This window comes from Agelaius tricolor, unplaced genomic scaffold (genome assembly GCF_023055355.1).
Source record: "Agelaius tricolor isolate 1412-34295 unplaced genomic scaffold, bAgeTri1.0.p SCAF_4, whole genome shotgun sequence".
Classification (NCBI taxonomy): domain Eukaryota; kingdom Metazoa; phylum Chordata; class Aves; order Passeriformes; family Icteridae; genus Agelaius; species Agelaius tricolor.
The window spans coordinates 1,805,143-1,830,231 of NW_027269264.1; the positions used below are offsets into that span (position 1 = coordinate 1,805,143).

A 25,089-nucleotide genomic window follows, 5' to 3' on the forward strand; every position below is an offset into this window, starting at 1 on the left:
ATGACCCTAGTTGAGACATGACATTTCTTTCCTTCCCCCCCTCCCCCATCAATTTTACTGCATTACTAAGCACTCACAGTGTGGTGGTGATCAAGTTTACAAGCACTGTCATCACAAAGATGGGAAATGAAAATGTTTTTTGCCAAAATTCATGAAGAAGTAGCAGGTGAGGCATGGAAATCAGAATTAGACCCTTGGTACTTTTGGTCAGTGTATGGTGTGCTCTCCAGCACAAATCTGCATAACAGAATGAAGGGAAGGATTTTTCTCATTAATTCCTGTGACAAGGAAGTGAAACAAACCATACAGCTTGTACTACAAAGTTTTTATTGCTTTATAAATTTTCCTGAGATAGAAATTAACCAGTTTTCTCTGTGTTTTAAACAGAATCAGTTTGTGTTTTTTGACACAGGGGAAGCTCATCTGTGTTTGAGAATAGATGTGTTTTCTGTTAGAAAAGGCTGCACTTCAGAGAATTCTTTAATGGTATAATGTATTAACTTGACACACCATGTTTAAGAATCTGGTTTGGGATTTTTAATTTAGCAACAACAGTTTTTTCTACCTGATTGGTTTTATGATAAGCAGTGAAGTATCATGAAAGAAGTACTGAATAATAAGAAAACCACTCTGAGCGGCAACAGATGTGCCAAAGTCAAAAAATATTTATCTGCATTTCCAAAAATTTTTTAGCACTGCATCCACATTAGGTCTGTTGCCATGTTTATTGAAGCATTTGAACTATGATTTCCTGCTCATTTAGGGAGGGCTGTTCAGTCATGGGCATCTTATGTTGTGGCAAACACATTCAGGATTGTCTTTCATTTAAGCTGTATTATTCATTAGCGGTTTTAAGCTGCCCTAATACATGCAGAATTTACACAGCTTTATTTGGGTGCTTCAATACAGATATGTCCATATTTGAAATGGAAGCTTAATGATCTGTGACTATCTGAAGAATGAAGCCGTATAGGCAGAGCCCTTGAAACGTCACCCATCTTTTTTCTCTTATTTTTATAATAATGATTGTACAAGATGGGATTTGCATCTCTGAGCAATGAGTTAAATACTTCCAAATCTCCTTGAAATCAATCTTGTGTGTTCATGCATGCAGATTGAAAACCATGACTTTGAGATTTACGTTCTGTGAATAAAATTTACGTTCCCTGAAAAGCAAAGAAGGCTGTCATTTCATGCTTCCTAACCTTCATTGTCTGTTTCACTTCAGCAGAAGCCCCGTGCGCCTGCGCACAGTCTTGAGGAACAGCTTTCTGCTCTGTCGATTTTTGTTTTATAAAAGCCCTGTTTTCTTTATTGCACTTACCTATTACATCCAGAAAACTTATTAAAGGTGTGACAGATTTCTCTTTTGGGCCCAGAGTATGAACGAAGAACAGCCATCAGGCTGTTGGTAAAAGATTTGTTGCCTATAATTGTTCATTAAATGGTAAGGGTCTGTAGATGAGGCTAACTGTCTAAAGCTGCTCTGAGTAGGTGGGTTATGGGCTGTATTTAGTGAATATACATCATCAGGGAGATAAATGTGCTTCAGCAGCCTTTTGTTTTGTTCAGCTAAAATGGGTGTTGATTTTGGAAAGCTCAGCAAAATCACTGTCATTTTTCCAAATTAGATATCATTCAGAGTACCCATGAAAAACAGCATTTAGCTTAAATATAGCAGCATTACTTGTCGGCTTTGTAAGTTGACAAGAATAGCATTACATTTATTTCCCTTAAAAAAAATGCTCGAGCCTAACACAGTGCCTGGGAGTGAGAGCTAATTGATAGCACTGTAAATAGGAATCCTTGCACACTACAAGTCCTGTACAGTCCCAAGTTCAGTGCTTACCTTTTCACACTGCTTGGTTGGTTTTTTTCATTTATGTTTTATGTTCCTGTAGGGACAAGAAATTTAACGTCAGTACTATTTAAAAGATAGGAAATAAAAGAACATTTGTAAAGATAAAAATTTGAGTTACTAATACTATGACTGTTTGATCCACAGTGTCTACATAAATAAATTGAAAGGCCCACTATATTTTTACTTTTTATTGTGCTATTCCAGCACCACCAGTGCTTACTGCTCTGTTTATTCAGATGTCCACCAAAATAACTGTGAAACTTCATTTTCACCACAATCTGAAAAAACAAGCTATTTGATGGACTGTGAATTATGAGTTCTTCTCATTCTTCAGGGCATAAATATGCTTTCAGCTGAAAGCCAGGGAAGGAGTGGAATCCTTCATTTGAAACAAGCTTTTAGTTTGCACTTGATCTCCTCTGGTTTTGTATGAAAAGCCACATTGGACTGAATGACAGCTGAAAAGGCAAGCTGCTGTGTCAGAGGATTTAGCAGAAGGAAACTGTTGTTCTTTCAGCCAGCACCTTCCCAGAAAGCTCTCTGGGTCTTATACCAGTTCAGTGCACTTGTGAAGTCAGAGCACTAAAAATATGTGGATGAAACAGTTTAATTGAAAATACATCTCACTGCCTTAGTACTGGTGTTCAGATTTAAGAAAGTAAATAATTCTTCACTTATGGCTTCCAGTTTCTTGACTGTAATTTAATACAAGATGATCCTTTCCTAAAAGCTGAAGTTACAATGGCAGAATATTCTAAGGCTACAGCTAAGTTAATTTAAAAAGTCCTACCACCACACCACCCCCCCCCCAAAAAAAACCAACAACAAAAAAACAACCAATAAACAACAAACCAAAAAACCAACCAATAAACAACACAACAAAAAACCCCCCACAAACAGCCCAAAAAGAGAAGGAAGACTTTGCCAACTGCAAAATCTAATCATGTTACGCTATTGTTGAAATTATTACAGGAAAAAGGTTTTTGTGTATGTGGCGACAGCACCTGTTGGTGGTATTAAGATTTATGCATGCAGCTGAAATCATACAGAGTTGTTTAAAATGAAGGGAAATGTTTTCAAAGACTAGTCAGTGTTCTTCCACATCACACATGTAGGAGTCCCGCTTAAATGGTCTTCAGACCTTGGAACAACACTAGGAAAAATGACATCATGATTAGTTCTGAAAGTGTTTTTCCATTTTGAGCACAATGTGATATTGATCTTGAAATACTATGGGGGAACTGAAGAAGAAAATATCCATTTGTCCACAGTTAGCATGGCACAACCTCACTAGGGCTATTTTTAATCAAATATGTTATGGTCACTGGTTTTCTAATACATAAGCTATATTATGGTACATGACAACATATGTATGACAGTTCTGTGTGACTGAAAGGTTATTCTTCTTGGTGTGCATAAAATTACCTTCCAAAATCTTTCTTATTAAGTAAGGATGACAATTCTGTGTCTTTCAGTGTTACACCTTTCTTTCACATAAGTCTAAGAACTGATCTTTGTTGCCTATGATTATTAGCAATTAGTAATATATTGCTTTCAAGAAAAAGGCTTTGGGGCCATTGTTGTACATCTCAGAGTCAATAAAATCTGAGCTGCTCATAATAGCCCTTCTTTCTCATTGAAGCCTTGGACTTGCTCTAACTTCATCAGAGCAGAGGAAGAAAAGAATAATGTGAACAATAGGAGCCCTGGAGTTTGACTTAGGCCTAACGTGAGGAGGCTGTGAAAGCTGTCAGGGAGCTTGATTGATTGGCTCTTGGGCTGCAGTCCTCAGTGCAAAGCAATAATGTTCCTGCCTCTTGTGAGAGGGCTGCATGTGTCACCTGGGGTCAGAGCTTATCAGCCTCAGGGGCCAGCATTTCAGATGAGGCCAAAGTACAGTCAATAATTTATACAGAAATTTGTGTATAGATTCTGAAGTAAAGCAAGCTTTATCTTGAAACTGTTTGTCTGACCAAAGAAATAATTTAGTTATGTCTGAAAGTCCAATCTTTCCCCCCGCCCCTTAGTGACATGGGAAAAAAAATCTCCCAATGTAGAAATATGTGTTTCTGTCATTGTGCTGGTTGTACTTTCAATGAGGGAGAGCATTCCTATGATATTCCTTTATGGGATGTTACTATGCCAAAAGAAACAGAGATTTTTAGCTGATTATATTAGGTCTCCTAGCGTCCTAAGTCTTTGCCTACATTTTGTGCAACACTGGGCTGTTTTCTGTGTCTAAATGGTTTTGTTTCTAAACCTACGAGGGTCAAAGGTTGATCAGCTCCAGTGCATGAAAAAACCAAGAGAAACTGTAGTAGAGACATACATCACAGCAGGCCTGAGTAAACTATCCAGGCTGCTATTAATAACTGGAGAAACTGGGACAGCACGCACAAAGGATACTTACAGGAAAATTGTTGAACCAGTTGCTGACAAGAGAATGAAAGTCTCACAGAAAGTATACTCATCCCTAGTGGGTACTCATTTTGCTGGTAGCTTGCCTTTGCATTGCATCAGTATTGTCAAGCATCTGGAGAAAGCCAGCTGGTTAACTAGATGCTTTACTAGTTTGCCCATTTGGAAGATAATTTAAAACATAGGAAAGAAAATCATGGTGAACTTCTCTGCAGAATTTTGACACCACTGAAATAGGTTAGCTGACAAGTAGTTCACTTTTGTTCTGTCCCAGCAAAATTACTACTTCACTTCAGTAGATGCTAACAAAAGCCCTTTTACCTTACTTCTGCTCAAGGAGAACACTATTAGTCACAGTTCATTAGGCTTGTTTACAAAACTGAACTGGTATCTTAAGTGTGCAACTGAAACACTTCTGACTGCTGGGGGCATCTTTTCCACCACAAAGTTGCAAGGATTTTGTAATGGCAAGGATAGCACTGCCTACTATTTTTCAAAGAAAATAACTAGTTTGTGGTATAAGAAGTGCAAGAAATTATGTAGTTTTGTGTTTTCAGACCTAGAAGGTGAAGTTTCAAGCATAGTTTGGTTTATAATCGGTTAGCTATAGTAACAAAAGACCCTAAAATTAGGTGACACCAAATCCTAAGCCATAGCAAATCCTAAACCTTCTTCTTATGTAGGAAGAAGAGCCCCAGATTTTTAAGGTTCTTTATTTGCTCTTTTTTATACAGAGGAAAAATGGGAGTGCTGGGCCTCGCCATGCCAAACTGATTCCATTTTGGTGCATCAGTGGGAAAGAGTTAGAAGAAAAAGAATTCATCATTCACACTTGCAGTTTTCATGGAACTCCTGTGTAGACCTACTGCTTGCCTATGCAGCACTTTCATCTTTTTGTATTTTGCCATGAGGTTTCTTTGTGGCATATTACTGTATTAAGATCTTAACAGAGTTTATATCTCCCAATACAAGGGATGTGTCCCTGTGAGTCCCACAAACTAAATGAAAGAAGAGTTGTCTCCCGTTAGCTGTTGCAAGAAAACCTGAGGGAGTTCTGCAGACGAAATCCCAGATGTTTTTATTTCCCTCCCCTTTGCCTTGGATGTGTCTGTTGTAGGTGTTTACTTACCCTTTTCCCAGGCTGAAGACATGAAGTCTTAATGAAATCAGTGAAGCTTAATACAAAGAGAGAGAGGAAGAGAGAAAGATGTAAAATGCAGTTCAGTAGATTTAAATGTTTTCAGCTACTGCTTTAAATTGCTGTTTTAAATTCTAGTGAGTGGAATAATAGAGAAGTTATCATGTCTACTAACTGCAGTTGGCCTTTGTAAAGAATGGCTTGTTAGGAGGCTTTATGATTTACTGAGGCCCACAGCTGGCTGCCAGCAGAGCTACAGGAGTGTGGTCTCTCTTGGGCCTGGAAGCTAGAGATGAAAAGGATCCAAAGCTGGCACAAAAGCAAATAAATGCTTTGACTTTAAATAAAGCATAATAATTTATAAGGGGCTCTGCTTCTCAGTCCCACTGAGGTACATGGATCAGCAGCAGCTCTTTGAGGTTGAGCAGAATTGTCTGTCTGGCTCGACTGCAATTCTGGTATCTGCAGTCTACATATTTGGAAGAATTTTCATGGTTTGGGATTGGAATTGTTTCTTTATTCATGCTGATTCTTTTCCATAAATTGTCTCTCTTCTGTCTTCCATTTCTTTATGTTTCATTAGCTACTCTACTGTTTGATAAATAATTTTACCAGTGTTTGGACCTGGCAGCTCTTTATCATGATTTACAGTGCTGGGAAACAAATCACCAAAGACACCTGAAGGTTTATAGGTGCATTTTGGCATCTGTTGCTTGCTTGGGATTTACTCATCAAGTTCCTACAGTAGCAGAATTCTGAACTGGGAGACAAACATCTACTGAGATGTCCTAATACTTGCCTTAGGAAGAAAAAAAAAGGCCTGAGCTCCTTAAGAGGTTTTGGGGGTTTTGTCAGAATTTTTTTTAATAGATATACACACACATGCATACACACATAAATTTATACCAGCTTCCCCATTTCTGCAGCTGTTTCTCAACAGTCTGCTGATGAAAACAGTATTTCTGTGGTCTGGTGTCTGAGAAGAAGAATGGAAGTGAGGCAGATAATTCTTAAAAGGAACTCCTGAATGCTTGTCTGGGTGAGAAAAAATTGTTTTGGTTTTCTCTTTTTTTGGCCCTACTTCTTGTACTGAAACAATAGCTCTTTCCACCATGCTCCAGACTTGTTTTGCTTTGCTATTTACTTGCTCTTAAGGGAGAAAGAGTTTGGGAGAGAAGTAAGTAGCTGAAGAGTTCCTGTAATTAATATAAAGTGCAGGAAGCAAGTGTGACAGATTAGTTGAAAAGCCCTGTATTCTGTTGCTTATCTCAAGTGACATATGGTCCTGGAGTATGAGCAAAGGCAGTGGATTGTGGGGCTTCTTTTTCTTTTGCTCCACAAGAAGTCAGAAGAGTGTCCATGTGTTCAACAGGCCAGCAACATAGGAGCTGAAATAACACTCCTTGAGAAGTGAGTGGGAAGCTCAGGGGATTACAGAACAGCATTTCCTTCTTCTAAAATTGAGACTGTGACACTTTTCAATGTCAGGCTATGTGAATCACAGTTATGATTACTGAAGTAAAAAAGAAAAAAAAAATCTGCTAGAAATGGAATACTTTATTTCTGAAACAGATACAGTTTTCTTCAGAACACACAGATGTTAAATTATTTTCAAATTGCATTTTTAGTATCAGCTGAAATAAAGTAAGACTGCAGTTTTATTCTCAAGCTGCAGTGAAACAGTGAAGTTGTTCAGTTACTCTGGCCAAAGAAAAGGTAAGGGCTGCACAAAAACTAGCTCTTTAGTTGTACTCCAGAGGTCAGAAGCCTATGGTTAGTTTATAATAACATTAAGTGCACATTTTCTTGTAAATACTGCAGTCATGTGGTCTGACATTCAAGAGGTTTAACAGCATTTTATCCAAAAGTTTTCCTAATCCTGCCAAATTCTAATCACTTTGATAAAAATCTGGCAGGAGAAAATTATGTCGATTGCTGTGGCTTCATAGTTTTCAAAATCACCACTCTAAGTAGCTCATATTTTAGTAGAACTATTTAGTTGTCGATAAATCAACAAGCCATTTGGGACCCAACCTGATGTAATTTCTGGGGTACTACCCAGTTTTCCTTGAGACTTTTATTGGTCTTTTAATGAGTGTGAAATTTAGCCTTATATTTGATTAGGACCATTCATATTTCTTTTGGCTTTCGATTTGTATTTAGATCTTGGTCACTGGTTATTTGTTAGACAGACCAGCTTTAGAAGAAATATATGCACTGAAAAAAAATGTAACAGTTATCATTATCACTAGTAAGGGACATGAGCTCATAGATTAGATGCTGTCCTGTCTTCCAGAACTAACCTGCCCCCAGCATTTCAGTTATGGCTTTGTCCAGAGAAACTGTCATTTCAGCTAACCTCAGCTACATGTCTTCCTAACATGATGGGTTTTTTTTATACTAAAGCCAGAAAAGGGTAATGTTGCTAGGGAGGTAGGAAAAAGAAATGAAACCAGAGCTTCTTTTAGCTGCCTGTTCAACTGAATATTGACCAGCTGTCTTCATGAGAAAGAAATAGATGGTGGTGAATAAGCTAGAGTCTAGTTTTCCAAGAAGTTCAATGATTTTCCCAAATCAATACAGCCCATGAGGCTTCAGAACAAAGGATGTGGGAGACATGACAGTGATGGAAGTAGCTTGTGTTCTTTTGTGTATTAAGCACATGGGCTCATGGGGAAACAGGATTTCTTCAGTTATTGGAGTGTATATTCTTTTATATGCACTGGGATAAACTTCTAGATTAAGAAAATCTATTACAGTAATTATTAGGTGGGATTAAAAAGTTGTCTGCTTGATGGCCCAGCTCCATGTTTCCAAGAGCTACTCCTTACTGTATAATTGCTGCTTCTTTTTTGAATGCAAATGGAAGTATGTAATGCCAGTCCAGGAAACAGGTTCTATAAAACAGCTATTTTTAAACAAAGGTGGTAGTTCCTACTTTCAATATTACCTTTATTTTACCAATGACTTCATAATGAAAAGAAAAGAAAGGGGATGACATTCAAATAAAGTATCCATGAAATGTAGGTTGTCATTACTCAGAACTTACTGGAAATCACACAGACGTGATCTTACTCTGTTAGGCTGTTGCAGAAGATACTGTAGTTTGTAGTCCAGCTTTAGCCACCAGCAAGGCAACATTAACTAAAATAGCAGAGTTTAGCCTCTCAGCCCTCTAACCTTTAAACTTGCTATGCTTTCATAAAGTACAGAATGCAGAATTAACGCCACTGCTAAATGCCTCAGTGGTTTATGACTACACCAGCAGTATTTCATTATGCTTCCTTTCCTTGATGCTATCCAATCTTCTCGTCTTCATTGCTGTACAGTATTTGTTCAGATAAAGTCCAGTGCCCAGGATGACTAATTGCAGATCTGTGCTCCAGATGGTCTGATTACAGGATGTGGTTTAAGTGACTTTTCAAACATTCTGTGCTGCAATAGGGCTCTTGGGGAAAAAAAAAAAAAGGCCCAAAAATCCCACCAGCAAACCAAAACAAAAAAAAAGCAAACCCACCAGTCTTGCATTTCCAGGCCACCTGACAATCATTACATCCTCAAGCTGGCTGATGTTGATGCCAGTTACATGTGCACCTGTTGTAGATGTAGTTAAGTTCTTGTGCCATGCTAGACAGAGAGTGTGATTAAAGTAGTATATAAACTGTACAACTCCCAGATCAGCATTCAGTCTATACATGGCTTCATACAGAGATCGTTTACTGATCATTTTAGATTACTTTCTGGATGGAAGCAATCAGGGAGGAATAAGCCATTTGCATTGCAAGTCTAATATAAAAATTGCTCTGTGTTTTTTATGCCTGGTTGAATTGCAGGTGTATATGTGGATGTGGGATTGATGATGATGTGACGGATATGATGGTTGTGAGGCAAATGAGTTGTACTGCTTTTACTAAGCCAGTGGCAACAAAAAATTTTGAGATAATACTAAGAATATAGATTTTCATCTTGCAGCTTTTTGCATTTTATATATTTTAGCTATTGTTATGGAGTGATGTCAAAGAGTTCTGGGTGGGACCAAAAAAATTGCAATGCCAGATTTGGAATAAAACATGTTTAATCGGTGGGGGTGGTGTACTCACTGATGACAGATATGCCATGGTTTGGCTATCCCAGGCATGTATGTATTATTTGTACTTGACATGGCAGGGACAAGAGGCAAATCAAATTTGACTTGCAAACGTATTTGTGGATTCACTAATCATGAAGATACAAGGAATTGATTATGCTGTAGTGTTACAAGTAATACTTGTAACAGTAATCAAGTAATGATGTGATGCTTCGCTATACCAGGATTGCATCTCAACCTTGAAGAACTACTATGCCACAGAGATTTTTGCTACAAGAATTTATCATATTAACCTTTTAAAGAAGTAATCTTACTAAAATAATTCTGGAAAGTGTAGTCTACTTTAGAGATCTTCCTCTGGCATCAGGAAAAATTGTTTTAAAATGATACTCAGGATAGTAAAGGTAGTAGGCAGAACTTAATTTTGGAATTTTGACAACAGAGGCTTCCACTTATGTTTAAGGGTAAGTGACTTATGTGACTCTTAAAATATATGTGACTTTTTAAATATACATGACTTCTGATGACTGAAAAGTAGACAAATCATTCCTAGTTTTGAAAGATCATATAAATATTCTTCAACAAAGAAGTGTTCAGAAAGACTTTGTGCAGATCTGGTTTCTCCAGAATTTTACAGATGCTTTCGGCCAGATTGTCTACTAAGAGCAGAGGGAGCAGCTCCTTTTGCAAAAATGAAGGCTTACCCTCTCAGATAACTGGTTTGCTGAGTTTTCTGGTGAAATAATCAGTTTGCACTAAACCAGGATTTTGTAGCATTTGCTGGGATCTGAACACAAAAGTAGCCTATGCTGTAAAAATTAAGTCAGGCTTTCCAATCTGATTAATTGAGTAGTGCCTACTTGTATTGGAATTTGAACATGTTTGTTTTCTAAAGCCAGTATTTTTAAAAGCTGGGGCCTGCATTTAAGGTAGTGATGTGATAATTTGATTCCTCATCACATGAGCTCATTTTCAAAGTTTTGGATACAAACATAAACATTCTTGGCTTATGATCATTGCAGAAAACTGAGTCAAGAAGACAAAGAAATTAGTATTTTTTTTTAGACTAGGTACTTCAGGGGTTTTTTGTCTTTAAATGAAGGAATGTCTGCAAGAGTGTAGATGTGTCTGCTAAACGTGCAGTGCCAGAGTAATCCATATGAACAATACCCTTACTTGGTACTGAAAACGCCTTTGATTCTGATGTTTTTATGTCAAAATAGCACATCTGCATTTCTTAGCAACAGGGTTATTTACTTCATTTCCAACTTGTGATGACATATTTCATTCTACAAGATATAGTTAATAGTAAATAGCAAGTTTTGGTTCTGGCCTTTGTTAGGCAGTCACTGAAAAGCAGGCAGAAGGGATAGGAGAAGAAAAGATACATCATATCCGTAGAACTCATAAAAAGTGAGGTTTTTGCTGTAGATTTCTGAAATTACATTCTTACATACTACTTTAGTGACATGTGACTTTTCATTCCATAAGAAAATTCAAGTAAGAAATTGTCGCAGTTGTTTTGTATGTTATCTATCAGAAGTGCTTATATAAAATGGCTTTGTATTCCTATAGGCATGCATTAGTTTTTCCTGCCTGAAAATTTTTGCCATTAATGTTGTGGTTATGATTATGATGAGTAAAGAAAAAGAGCTCATAATGGTACACATACTGTGAGGGAAAACAGCAAAATACAGAATCTTGTCTTGTTCCTAAAAGGCTGACAACATTTGATCTTAAAGGAGGAGCTTCTATTGACAGTGGTGGGCAGCAGATGACATCCTGGGTGTGCCGTTGTCATACATTAATGCTTTTGTATATGATCCTGCCTTGCCTAATAATGGATTTTGGCAGAAAAACTACAGTAGGTGAACTCTAAAACTTCTGGTTAACATTACCCCATTTTCTTACATTATAACACCATTTTGTAATTCCTACACATAAAACATTCTGTACTTACTGTGTTTACTCTTTAATGATAAAGAGTAGCATGGGTGGTAACTTTAGAACATTTAATTCTCATATTCTTTTTTTGCTTTAATGTAGGACATATGACACGGAAGGCTGCAGAAAGTATTGTTAATTTCAGATATACTGTAACTTTGAATAGTTATATAGTTTGCAAATGGAATGATCAACCAAATTAAACCAAGAAATTTATATCCGTATTTTGGGGAGATAAGTTTTTCTTTGCTACATTTAATTCTTGTGAACTGTGCTCTAGTAATTGGTCAAACTCTTTAAGATGACACCCCTAGTTTCTCAAAGAAGCATTTGTGTAGTACATATTCACTGATTTTTGATCCAACCTCACAGGAACAGAATTAGATATTTGCCTAAGTTTCCTCCTGAATTAGAATCTTAGAGAGTCCAAATGTCCTCAGGTACATTTCATTACAAGCACCTGATTTTTTTTTTTCCCCATTCTTCAGTAAGGGGTATTTTAAAAAGTTTAGCCTCTTGGGCTTTTTATAAGGTGAAAATGCATCTCTTGTTTCAGATAGTATGAAACCTGTGGGTTCCTCAGACTGTCTTTGCATTTTCTCTCTTGTTCAGGCAATGTTAAATAGGTTATTGCTACATTATATGTAGTCTGATGTAATAGGAAGTCTCATGACAGGAACTTCTTATGATTTGGCACAGCCCCCATGAGGTTTGGTCCTGTGTGTGGTGTGTTCCTTCACAAGATGAAGGGGTTACATGAGCACACAGGTGCACAGAGAGGAGCTGGAATGACCCAGAGAAGGGCTACTGCATCCCTGAGTGCATGGCCAGTGTACTCAGAGGTGATACTGGCAGTGAGCCAGGCACTGCTCTAGCCCCTGGGACAGAGCAGGCTCAGCAGAGGTTCTTGCTTTGAGCTTGAACGCTGTGCCATGACAAACAGCACACCCTGATTTAGAAGAATAATCCCTTCTCTTCAGCACTGCATTGAGTACATTGTGTGGATTACCAACTCAGTCATCTCCATTTTCATGTTCTGGTGCTTTGGCCTAATAAGCCTCTCCCAGTTGCACATTTCCTTAGATCCCTACCTCCCATGTTACTTATATTCTCCTCACCCATTTCTGTGATAATCTTAGAAGAGTAAACGAGTTACCTTCCCTGCCAGTTCTGTGGAGTCTTTTGTGTGGCTGAGCAATGTGCTGTCATTAAGGAAAGGAAATGTATTCCTTTCCACAGCTAACACAACATGGAGATTAATATTCTCTCCTACTTGCACCTTTGCTAAGCCTAACAAATTTAATGAGATGCTATATGTAGCAGATTTAAGGGAGGAGCTTAGTTGTGTTTGCTTTTGAAATTCTGACTTTCTTACATGGGAAGGTCATTTAAATGTCTTCGTAGAATTATTGAAATATGTATTGATTTCAGGGACTTTTATTATTTTCACTATTCTATGCCTTCTACCTTGCCTTCTTTTCTGTCAATAGGTAACAAACTATCCCTAGGTCTGGTACATAAATAAATTAATAAAGTGCACATAGAGATAGGCAAGATTATCAAGGAAGATAGGTGAGAATAAACCTTTATTAAGACATCCTCCCAAAAAAACCCAAAACAAAACAAACCAACCACCCCCCTAAAAAAAAAAAAATCCAAACTCAAAAAATCCCCACAAAGTAACAATTACTTTTTAAAAAAAGGATAAAAATGAACTAGCTGGGGGAGAATAAATGACAAAATTAGTTCTTCAGTAATATTCCATGGGATGTCAGAGAGCTCTCTTTGCTTGGTACTTTTAGGAGACTGGACAAATGCTGGTAGGTGGGGTTGAGGGATCAACTGTGCTGCTTACAGATAGATGGGCTGCCTGCCATAATACAGTTTACCAGGGGAAAATACTCAAGATTTTCACTTGGACCCTTACAGAGTCACAGATGACAAGCTGTTATAGTGGAAGAAAGGCATCAAGGCTGCCAGAGAAACACCTATTCAATCTCTTTTCTCTAGGTTGTGAATGGAAGTGGGAACATAGAGCTGCTCATTGTAAGAAACCCCATTTCTACCAACAGATATTTCCTCTTGGATGTACTGGGTGGTTCTCCTCTTCCTCCTCCTCCTCCCTGGACCCCAGCACTTCCTGGCTGCCTCCACGCTATGCAAGAGGCAACATAAAACAGCCTTGTTGTCTTTGCAGGCTGCTTAGTTTGCATAGGTCATAAAAGTACAGCATGGCCTTTTAACCCTGATCACAGAATCACAGAATCAGTTAGGCTTGGAAGGATGTCTGAGATCATCGAGTCCAACCTATGACCCAACACTGCCCTGTCAAGTAGACCATGGGACTAAGTGCCACATCAAGTCTCTCCTAAACATCTTCACCATGGTCCCTCTAGGACCCGACTGACACTGGCTGGAAGTGCAGTTTGTCTTTCATGCTTCAGACCAGTTCATTCCAGTGTGCAAAATTCTAGTTGCCTAATTGCAGTGAAAAACCATATGGGGGATAAATTTCAAATCTGTTTCAGAGAATTTTCAAGGAAATCCCTTCTTCCTTGGTACCTCTGCTAACAACATTTAAAATACTTCCCTGCTGCTAAAAGACCCCTGAGGAAATATGCTGCTGCTTGTATGTTAACTTCGCCTCAGTGCAGCAGAGAGGGATGGTTTTATTGCAAAATTAGAAATTGCACTGGTAAGACAAAGCAAAAAGATGGGCTGGAAACATTCTGGCACAATGCCACAATCATTTCTATTACAGAGACGCTGCAGATAGAATAAGGGAAGTGCAGAGGAAAAACAAGGCTGTCAGCTGCGAGTTGGTGTCTTCATGCCTCTCATAAATTGGGAACATTTTGTACTGTGCCTTTCTTTGTTAGATAAAATGTATTTCTTATTTCACTGTGTGTTCTAATGAGAAGAGATGTCTGGCTCAATAATACTACCTTCTGTTTATCTGTGGCAGTTAATGAATTAAAGGGGTCATTATGCTGGCTAGTCCATAAACATGATGATAAATTATGTGAAGAAGCGTTTGAGGGCAACCTGAAAACATTTGAATGACATCCCCTACATTTATTTTCTTGTTACTTACAATAACCTTATCATTCAAAAATTTTACAGGGATAATTCAAATAAAACAAAATTAGAATTCTGCTTTAGGCAGGCAAATTTGCATTTAATAAAAGTCATAAGTGGAAAATCAATTAAATTACAGTAGGTTTTTTGAAGGATCCCTTTTCCTATATAAATATATATTGCAATTACTCCTACCTTAACTGTGGTATGGTTGAAGTTTCATATCTAGCTCTCACTTTCCACAGAAGCAAAAGCAAGGCAAATAATACATTTTTTGATCTATGTCTGCTGAACAAAACTTGCAGTGCATACATGTATATGTTTGTGTGTTTGGATATGAGTAACTTCAAGTAAATAGAAGCATCATTATCATATTGTTCAAAGCAAAGCAGATTATTCTTCTCAGTCACCTTCTGATTTAAACACTGTAACTGGTGCTTAGTTTATGCTGGCTGGCTGCCAAGTGAAAGCAATTATGTGCAATAATAGCAAAATTAAGAGGTGAGTGTTGCTGTTTTACAGCAGGACATGGCAAAACCCATTTCCTTCTGTCAGCTGTATCTTGATTACACACACACCGTCACACAGGCAAGCTGTCTTGCACACAGACACATGGGTGCACTAATTCTTGTTCTTTGTCATTTGCAGTCTTTCCTGTGGGTTTTAACTTGAGGTCACTGAAACCAGAAAAGAGGAAGAATATAGACCAGAGTGTTTGAGAGCAAATGAGAATTAATATCTTACTTTGTGAGGAAAGGACAGGAAAAAGAAAAAAAATGTGCAAAACAAAAAGTCTATCCCAGTTATTGTTCTTATGTGTGATAATACTTTATTTTTTGCTCACTGACAGGTGTCCTGGTGGTAAATGTTACATGGAGGAACAAGACTTACGTGGGAACACTGTTGGACTGCACAAAGCATGACTGGGCCCCTCCGAGGTAGGCAAACATTCTGAGACTATTTTTTCTCTGCTGTGTTTTAACCCCCAGTCTCAGGCAAGAGACCATACAGAGATTAATAAAGCACAACTGGTTATAATTGAAAACATGCACGAGTGAATTAACTAGTTCTGTCTTCCAGAGTGAAACGTGGGGTGGAAGCTCTTCTTTATTTTACTTTTGTATTTTTGAGAGGGAAGAGGAAATACATGGGATTCAGTCAGAGAGCAGTTAATTTCAAAATGCATTTCTTTAAGTTAGGAAAATGTTTTGCTCCATTGTTCTCACCAGGTGGATATGTCCTTACCATTTTTGTTGTTTTTTAATGACTTTGCCTTTGACACTGTAACATTCTCACTTGTCAGAAGGACATCTTTCCTTAACGTGTGTGAAGGTTCTCTTACGGGACATGGTAGTGGTTGTTATTTTTTCAGTTCATGGCTCCTGCTGATGGAATCTATTGTTTGTACAGGTTTTGTGAATCGCCAACAAGTGACCTGGAAATGCGTGGAGGACGGGGCAGGGGAAAGCGGGCAAGGTCCGCTGCAGCTGCGGCTGTACCTGGGAACGATGCGAGTTTCGCAGAGTCCCGAGGACTTCAGAATAAAAATCGAGGTGGTGCCAATGGGAAGGGGAGGAGGGGCAGCCTTAACTCAAGTGGGCGCAGAACACCCCCAAACTGTGCCATGGATGAAGTCAAAGCCAGCCCCTCGTCCACAAACAAGAGGAAAACTAAGCCTCCTATGGAGCTGGATTTGAACTCCAGTTCAGAGGACAATAAGTCTGGAAAACGCATTCGTACTAACTCTAGAAGCACTCCCACCACCCCACAGGGGAAACCTGAGACTACTTTTTTGGACCAAGGCTGCTCTTCCCCAGTGCTGATTGACTGTCCTCACCCCAACTGCAACAAGAAGTACAAGCACATTAATGGATTACGTTACCATCAGGCTCATGCACACTTAGACCCAGAAAACAAACTGGAGTTTGAGCCTGACAGTGAAGACAAAATTTCAGACTGTGAGGAAGCACTAAGTAATGTGGCACTTGAATGCAGTGAGCAAAGCACAAACTTGCCAGGCTTTGATCCACTAAAAGCACCGACATCTCCTTCCTCCATTGCTACCCCAGGGACCCCCAAGGGAAAGAGGGAACTGACCAGCAATGGCCCTGGTTCAGTTATCAGTTCCAAAACTGGCAAGAATTCTGGCAAAAAGAAGGGTCTGAACAGTGAATTGAACAGCCTTCCAGTAATTTCTAACATGGCAGCCACAATGGATAATTGCTCAGTAGCAGATGGCAATTTGCAAACCGAAATGCCGAAATTGGAGGCTGAAGGATTAATTGACAAGAAGAGTTTAGGTGATAAAGGCAAGAAATCAAACAATTGCAAAGTGGATAAAAACCTTTCCAAGCTGAAAACGGCCAGGCCCATTGCCCCAGCACCAGCACCAACTCCTCCCCAGTTAATAGCTATACCTACTACAGCCTTTACAACCACCACTACAGGGACAATACCAGGACTGCCCTCTCTAACAACTACTATTGTTCAGGCTACACCAAAGAGCCCTCCACTGAAACCCATTCAACCAAAGCCCACAATTATGGGAGAGCCAAGCACTGTAAACCCAGCTCTCACATCACTCAAAGACAAAAAGAAAAAGGAGAAGCGAAAGCTGAAGGACAAAGAAAGCAAAGAGACGGGCAGCCCTAAGATGGATTCTAAGCTGGGGAAGCTGGAGGACTCAAAAGGGTCTGGAAAAGACTTATCTGGACATTTTTTAAAGGACCATCTCAACAAGAATGAAGTGCTAGCTAATGGACTGTCAGAATCTCAAGAGAGCAGGATGGCAAGTATTAAGGCTGAAGCTGATAAAGTTTACACATTCACAGACAATGCGCCCAGCCCTTCCATAGGGAGTGCCTCCAGGATGGAATGCAGCACTTTGGTGAATGGACAATCTGCCATGGCCCCACTGCACGTGTTGACACAGAATGGCGCAGACAGCACGGCTGCTAAAACCAACAGCCCTGCTTACTCAGATATTTCTGACGCAGCTGATGATGGTGGCTCTGACAGCAGGTCAGAGGGCATGAGGTCAAAGGCCAGCTCTCCATCAGATATTATTTCTAATAAAGATGGTGTTGTAAAAGGACATTCTTCGACCACAGCACAATCAGCTCAAGTGAAAGAGTCTCATTCTCCCTATTACCATGGCTACGATCCTTACTATTCCCCAAGTTACTTGCACTCTGGACAGGTCAGTGCCCCAGCAGCCGGGAACAGCAGTACCCCACAGGGGCTGAAGATTAAAAAAGAGGCTGAGGAAGAGGCTGAAAAGAAAGAGAAGGCAGAATCGTCAGATGCCAAGAAAAGCGAAAGCACTTCCTCTAATTTGCAGCCACAACATCAGTCAGTAATAACTCAAAGACACCCTGCACTTGCTCAGTCACTTTATTATGGACAGTATGCCTATGGGCTCTATATGGACCAAAAGTCCTTAATGGCCTCCAACCCTGCTTACAGGCAGCAGTATGAAAAATACTATGAGGACCAGAGACTAGCAGAACAGAAAATGGCACAAAGTGGGAGGGACTGTGAAAGGAAGAATGACCCCCCCTTGAAAGAGATTGGGAAGGATGACAACAAGCAGAAGAATATTCCATCTGCCACTATTTCAAAGGCCCCTTCAACTCCAGAGTCCAGCAAAAATAACACTAAAATAGGGTCATCAGTTCCTAACAAAGGTGAGGAGACAAGCAAATCACAGATCCTTTCCAATCACCAGCAGCAGCTTCAGTCTGACACTTTCAAAGCCAAACAAATGGAAAACCACCAGCTTATAAAGGAGGCTGTGGAGATGAAATCTGTTATGGACTCAATGAAGCAAACAGGAGTAGATCCAACCACAAGATTTAAACAGGTGAGATCACAGGAAATGGAACAAGAGTGTTTTGGTTTATCTTTTAAGTCGTGGTATTTACTTTCTGCTACATTCTTCTACCTCTGCAGCCAAACAAGCTCCACCATCATTTTTTCATGCTGGATTGTATTGTAGTCTGTGAATAGACCAATAAACCTTCCAGTTGAGCTGTTTGAAAATTACAAAAAAAAAAAAAAAAATTAAAAAGTCTAGTAAGGTGGTGACAGAGCACAGGCTTACGACCTGAACAGACTCTTTTAAATTATATGCATGAATAAAGTAGAATTAGATTTCTCTTTTAGATGTAAATGGTAAGCAGTTTGCTTAGTTCAGAAATGAGAAATTTCAAGCAAAATAAGTAGCTTTCATTGTGAGAGGACTTAAAGTAGATTTGAAACATGGTTTGAAGTGTTTCTTTTTTTTGTTAAATAACAGTTGGCATTTACTAAAGATGGGTGAGCTGGTTCTTTGAAGAGTTGGCTTAAAGCACAGCTCTTTATCTTAACCCAAGGTGACCTTTCTGAAGCAGTTAAGTTCCCCTTCTTTCCTCAACCAACCTCAAGCCCCTACAGACCTACACAATGGATGAAATCCTCTCTCCATTGATGTCAGTGATAGTTTTGCCATTGACTTCAGTGGGACCAGAATTTTATCCAGTGGCTTCATGCTGACCCTCGTAGATGTCACATTGCCTTCATTTGAGGCAATGCAACTGTCTCCGTGCTCTGAACTAGAGCCTCAATGCTTGATACTTTCATGTTCTGGCGTATGGTACATCCCAGACTTCACCCTTACAGGCTGTCTTTCAATGTACAGTGGGATCAGGGGAGTGGGAGTAGAGAGCTCTAAAGGAAGTGGGATGGTACAGCCCTAAGTAGGAGAAGATTTCTGCTGATTCAAGTGGGTATTTGAACCACACTGTCCAAGCATTTAGTTGCGTGCTTATATTTCTGTGGCATGTGCCATAAATGTATGTCAGTTGGAGAAAATGTTGACAATTAGCTCTTGCATATCCTGTACCAGAAAAAGAAGTCTTCCTGTTACTTCTCCGTAGCAATTTGGTGTAGTGTTGTGAAGATCTCCCCTCTCCAGTTCTGTAACATGTTTATAAACTGGTCTGTGTAATACATTATTTTTGGAAGTATTTACGGTGCCCAGTACATGTTCTTTAAACCATGTGATCCTGATCCAATAAATACTTGCGTACCTGTAATTTTACAAACTTAAAATAAGATTGTCAGCTGAAAAAGTCTGCTTTAATGTTTGACTTCCACTGGTTCCTGGATGTTTGTAATACCAGAGGTAGCATTAAAATCTTGCCAGCTAGATCAGCTTTTCATGTGCATTGTTCCAGGTATTCAAAGTATTCTGGCATATCATTAGCCAGCTCTAATTTTGTGGTTCACAGATACTTTTTGCTCTCTAGTGGGAAAAGTCTCTCTGTGGGCTTTAATTAAAATGTTTTATGAATAACATAGTCTCAAAACTTCATTACATTGCACATGTATTTCATGATTAAACTAGTTAAAGGCATGAAGAAGGATATAAGATGAAGCAATTGAATTAAATTTTGATAATAGACTCTTGCTCCTTCATGGGAATATTGGTTTGACTTTGAGCTCAAGGCACTCTGTGGCAAACAAACCTCTCCTCTATGTAATGGGGATATGGTATTAAAAATACATTAACTGAAATGTGGGGAATATCAATAACAAACTTAGTTCTACATCTAAGTTCAGGACAATTTTTTTCTCCTCTTTATTAGGACCCAGATTCACGAACATGGCATCATTATGTCTATCAGCCCAAATACCTTGATCAGCAAAAATCAGAAGAACTTGATCGTGAGAAAAAGTTAAAAGAAGACAGCCCTAGAAAAACACCTAACAAGGAAAGTTCCCTGCCTAACCTTCCTGTCTCATTAGCAAGCATTAAAGAGGAGCCCAAAGAGGTCAAGCGTTCTGATTCTCAATCAGTGGATGAGAGCAAGATAAAAAACGATGATCAAAAGACTCCTGTAAATTGGAAGGACTCTCGGGGTGCTAGAGTAGCAGTTTCCTCACCAATGAGTCAGCATCAGTCATACATCCAGTACTTGCATGCTTACCCGTATCCGCAGATGTACGATCCCAACCATCCAGCCTATCGTGCAGTCTCTCCTGTCCTAATGCACAGCTATCCTGGTATGTATTCCAAAACCTGCCTTGTGTGCTAGTTAAGATTTGCATCCTCAGGTTCAGTAAAGCCTGCATTTTAATATTTCTGTTAGTAGCTAGGCTAAATTAGAAGCTTCATGGATGACGTTGTGTTGCTTGTGCTTCCGCTGGGGAATGTTCTGTAGATGAAACTGGTTTAATACAAGATGTTCCTTTTATGAACTCTCAAGTTTCTCAACACTTGACAGTCTGCTGTTGCTGTTAGACTGACAGATAGTTTATTGCCTATAAAAATATTCTAAGCACTTACTGTCAGAACCATTATAGTTACTATTCCTTTTACTTAAATAGGACCCATAAATGTCTGAAATGGTTATCAGCTCAACCCTCTTTATAACCTTCATTCATCAGGGCAAATTAGGTGATGAAATTGAAGAGCAGTCGTGCCATTTGGTAGTCATGTGATCTACTTTTGACGTAATTGTCAGTTCTGATATTGTCTCCTCCTACCTTGATATAATCAAAATGTAAAAACAGTAACTTGATGTGGTATTTATTGTTTACCCGCAGGGGCCTATCTCTCTCCAGGATTTCATTATCCAGTTTATGGGAAGATGTCAGGGAGAGAAGAGGCAGAAAAGGTCAATACCAGCCCGAGCATCAATGCAAAATCAACCACTGAGTCCAAAGCACTGGATTTGCTCCAGCAGCATGCCAACCAGTATCGCAGCAAGTCACCTGTTGTAAGGCTTTGTCTGTTCTTACTGGAGAGTGTCACATACAGGAAGGGATAGAGGAGGAGCATAACTGTGGGAAGCACACAAGCTGGCATCAAGCTATGAGTGCATGATTCTTCTTTATAGTACAGCTTATAATAAAAGCAGTTTATAGTCAGAATGCTTCTGTGGCATAAACTGGAAGTAACACATCTAACACAGTTCTGTGCTGAGGTTTCCTGTCTTGAATAGACTAATATAGAAATACAGATTCAGAGATACCTCGTGGTGCACAGTTTTTTGCAGTTAAACAGGAACCTCCTGTTCAGAAACATAATGAAATGAGGAGTTTGGCTATAGGATTTGATAATATCCCCTCCTTGTATTTGCCAAGAATTCACATCTTCCAAGTAGCTGATTACCATCCCCAATTTCTAAAGATTTACAAATGAGATTTACAAAGTTGGAACAATTACTGTTATTTCACTTTCAGATAAGTTGTTGCTGGTTTTAATTGTGAGCAAGTCATTGGCTCTCATTCTATTTTCTAAAAATAGTTTTTCTGCTATTCAGTCAGACTTGATCCCCAGAGAGCTTTAGAACATTGAGCGTTTTCAGCAGCTCACCTAGGTTGTTCAGGCATTGGCAAGCCAGCTGAGCTTCAGGGAGCCCTAAACCAGAAGTCACCATGGTGTCTTCAAGATGCAGTGTGTTGCCTCAAAATCTTCTGCCTTGGGAAATCTTCCATTATCCAGAAAGATTAGCCTGAGATTAGAATCAAGTGCAAATACTCCAGTAGAGATACTGCTTCAGAAAAAGTGAGCTTCAGTCATTTGTATTCAAAAAGTTTTTGACAGGTAGTAGCACACGGTTTTATTGTGATTTCATCCCTTTTAAAGTTCTCATGTCAGTTTTCTTTCACTTTCTGTTACTAGCCTGTGGAAAAATCACCAGCTGAGCGTGAGCGGGAAGCAGAGAGGGAGCGAGACCGCCATTCTCCTTTCAGCCAGCGGCATCTCCATACTCACCACCATACACACGTTGGAATGGGCTACCCCCTTATACCTGGACAGTATGACCCATTTCAAGGTGAGCAGAAAATTGTCAATGGGTAGGATAAGCTTGCCTCATGGAATTGTTGCCTTGACACTGGAAATTATGCCTATATGAAGCATTTTGAATAGAGATAGGACTGTTAGAAAAGAACTGTGTTACGTTTAGGGAGGAGGCTTGAAAATTCACAGCATGTACTAGCAATAGATTAATAGCTTCATGTCTGAGAAATACCAAGTTTTGTTTCCAAAACTGGGTGTCAGAGCATTATTAAAGATGTACCAGTTAGGCTGTCATCCACATGAATGTTTTGATTCCTCCTGCAAACTGATATTAACTGGCTGAAAGGCAGTAAAATATCCAAACCAAACAACCTCCTTTTTGTATAATTAGGGTTGTGTAAGCAATGGAGGAAGTGTAGCAAAGACAAAAGCTTTTTATACTGAACATATTTTATGTACAAGGCATTCCAGTCACAAGGGTTTGTGCTTGTTATAATTTGACTGTTTGAAAGAGGACTCTTTGTATTTTGGCAAATGCCGTGCACAAAGTTGCAGTCAGGGAAAAAGCAGCACAGTGAGATACAATTTATTCTCCCTAGGTTTTATACTGGTCTTTGAATGTTTTTTTCTCTAACCATGGACTCTAGACGAATTAAAAGGAGGTTTCCTCCCAAGCAGCAAAATATGTGCTACCACAACTGGTGGCTAAATGACATTTCTTCTTTCCATTGACTTGGTGCCTCAGCATTTATTTTTCCTGTGTAAAAGTCTTGACATTTCTCAGTGTGATTCAGTGATTCCATATGCCTTTTGGGATGCCTTATGCTTGTTCAGTAGCAAAAACTGTAAAAATGGTAAGTTATTATGAAAGTATTGTATCCTGAGCAGCTGGCATGTCGTTTCTATAATTCACTGTGACTTTTGATTCTTGTTGTTTCCTGATACCTATTATTTCTACTGAGCTTCCTATTCATGAACTCTCATACAACCCACTTAGCATCATGCAGTGCAGTGTTTGGAAAGGAATGCAGTGAGTAGAAATGCTGTAATTTCTTGTAGAATATCTATCAAAGACGGTTCCGTTTATTACAGAAAGGTATATTGATCATACTGGGCAGATTGTGTTAACAATGTTGCCTGCAATATTTGTTATTTATGTAGTGATAACCCCCCTACATTTTCTGCTTGTTTGCCTTAGAGATCCTTCCTACCATTACTCTGACCACAAAAATCCATTAAAACCAGAGGTACATCAACATTCCTTTGTTTCTTCTTTCTTGCAGGATTGACCTCTGCTGCCCTTGTTGCCACTCAGCAGGTGGCTGCACAGGCATCTGCATCTGGTATGTTTCCTGCACAAAGAAGGTAAATAGCCAATAAATTATATATTGTAGCATATATAATTTGTTACAAAGAGGAGAAAGTAAATCACAGATTTTTTTAGCCTGCTGGTGTGCATTTCCTTGTATGACGCAAGTTTTTAAAGTTGAGGAAAAACTTGGTAGTTTGGATTAATTGCAATTTTGTTCTCCTTAGAATGACATTTTGTCCTTGGTTGTGTTCTTTAATTGTAACATAGGTCATTAAGAAAGAACAAGTAGTCTGTCTTCTGAGATTTTCCATAGAGTGTGTTTTAAGCACTGCTATTGAGATAAAACAAGAGATTGTGAAATATACGATCCAAATTTTTAATAAAATGAGTTTAAAATTAATGTTCAATTGGTTCCATGCATGACCAGAAGAACTTGGGATTTTATCTGTTCTGCAAGGCTGCCTGGCTTGCTGCTCTTGCTTTTAGGGAGTTTTGTCTGGGAGCCCACTAGAGATGGTTTTGTATTTAAGTTGCACACCCATGTCATACATTTATATGCCTAAAAGCCTCTCAGTTATTTACTAGGTTGTCAAGAGGAAAGCTACTGTATTATGATGGCTCCATATCAAGTGAAAATTCCAAAGCATCTTTTAACATTAGGGTTTCATTCACTGCCGCCATGTTATGACTCAGAGTTTAATGTATCAAATAGAACCATGAAGTTCCATGTTACAGGTGTCTGTCTGAAAGCTGATCCTAAAACAGGCAACCATTAGCTATAATTATTTCAGTAAGAAACGTTTGTAGCCCTGGAAGAGCTGATGGATGATAGGGAGCCAGAACACAGAAAAAAATCCTGACACAGGTTACTTCTCAGGAAATTTTTTCTGGCAGGGGAGGGAAGAGGACCGGGCTTGCTGTCTTTTCTTCTTGGGTTTGAGAATACTTGTACAGATTTCATTTTATGGTGCATTCAGTGTGCAGGAAAAAAAGTGTGAGGAAAGGATTCTGCTTACTAAAACCTTCTTTTTTCTCTTTTCAGAGAATGATGAATTTGGGGATGAACATTGTCATGTGACTGGATCACATGAGGAAGCGCTTTATTACAGACATCAGTTCCATGGTGTTAATTTGAAATGCCTTAATGGCAGGCAAAAACCAGTCATTTCATTTTTGTAAATTGCAGATTTTATCACAGAGTAACAAATGTTGCTGTAATTAGACTTCTGTTTTTTTATATATATATATGCGTATATATATATATACATATATATATAAAAATATATATATATTCTTTACTTTTTTTGTATCAGTACCAAGGCTCGCACACAGGGTCTGCTGCTAAGTTGCGAACCACACACTAAATGGAGATATGTACTTGTCATGGTTAGAAGGCGTTAACCGCAAAAGGCTGTTTGTTTCCTTTCTCTCCTTCTTCTTCTTCTTCTTCTTCTTCTTCCTT

The 25,089-nt window shown here is 38.9% G+C and overlaps 1 protein-coding gene across 4 annotated transcripts in view; it reads left to right on the forward strand.

Moving 5' to 3' along the window:
* ZNF608 (zinc finger protein 608) overlaps positions 1-24,805 on the forward strand; it is an 83,386-nt gene extending 58,581 nt beyond the window's left edge. For 3 of the 4 annotated variants that reach the window (XM_071424354.1, XM_071424355.1, XM_071424353.1), the window contains exons 4-10: positions 15,377-15,464; positions 15,937-18,388; positions 20,154-20,571; positions 21,115-21,287; positions 22,196-22,349; positions 23,599-23,680; positions 24,670-24,805. In XM_071424354.1, the coding sequence (XP_071280455.1) occupies positions 15,377-15,464; positions 15,937-18,388; positions 20,154-20,571; positions 21,115-21,287; positions 22,196-22,349; positions 23,599-23,680; positions 24,670-24,676 (3,374 nt within the window). In that variant the 3' untranslated portion in view covers positions 24,677-24,805. Of the gene's footprint in view, positions 1-15,376; positions 15,465-15,936; positions 18,389-20,153; positions 20,572-21,114; positions 21,288-22,195; positions 22,350-23,598; positions 23,685-24,669 lie in introns of those variants that run through there. The other variant, XM_071424356.1, reaches the window with a different exon arrangement.
* Positions 24,806-25,089: the final 284 nt, after the last annotated feature.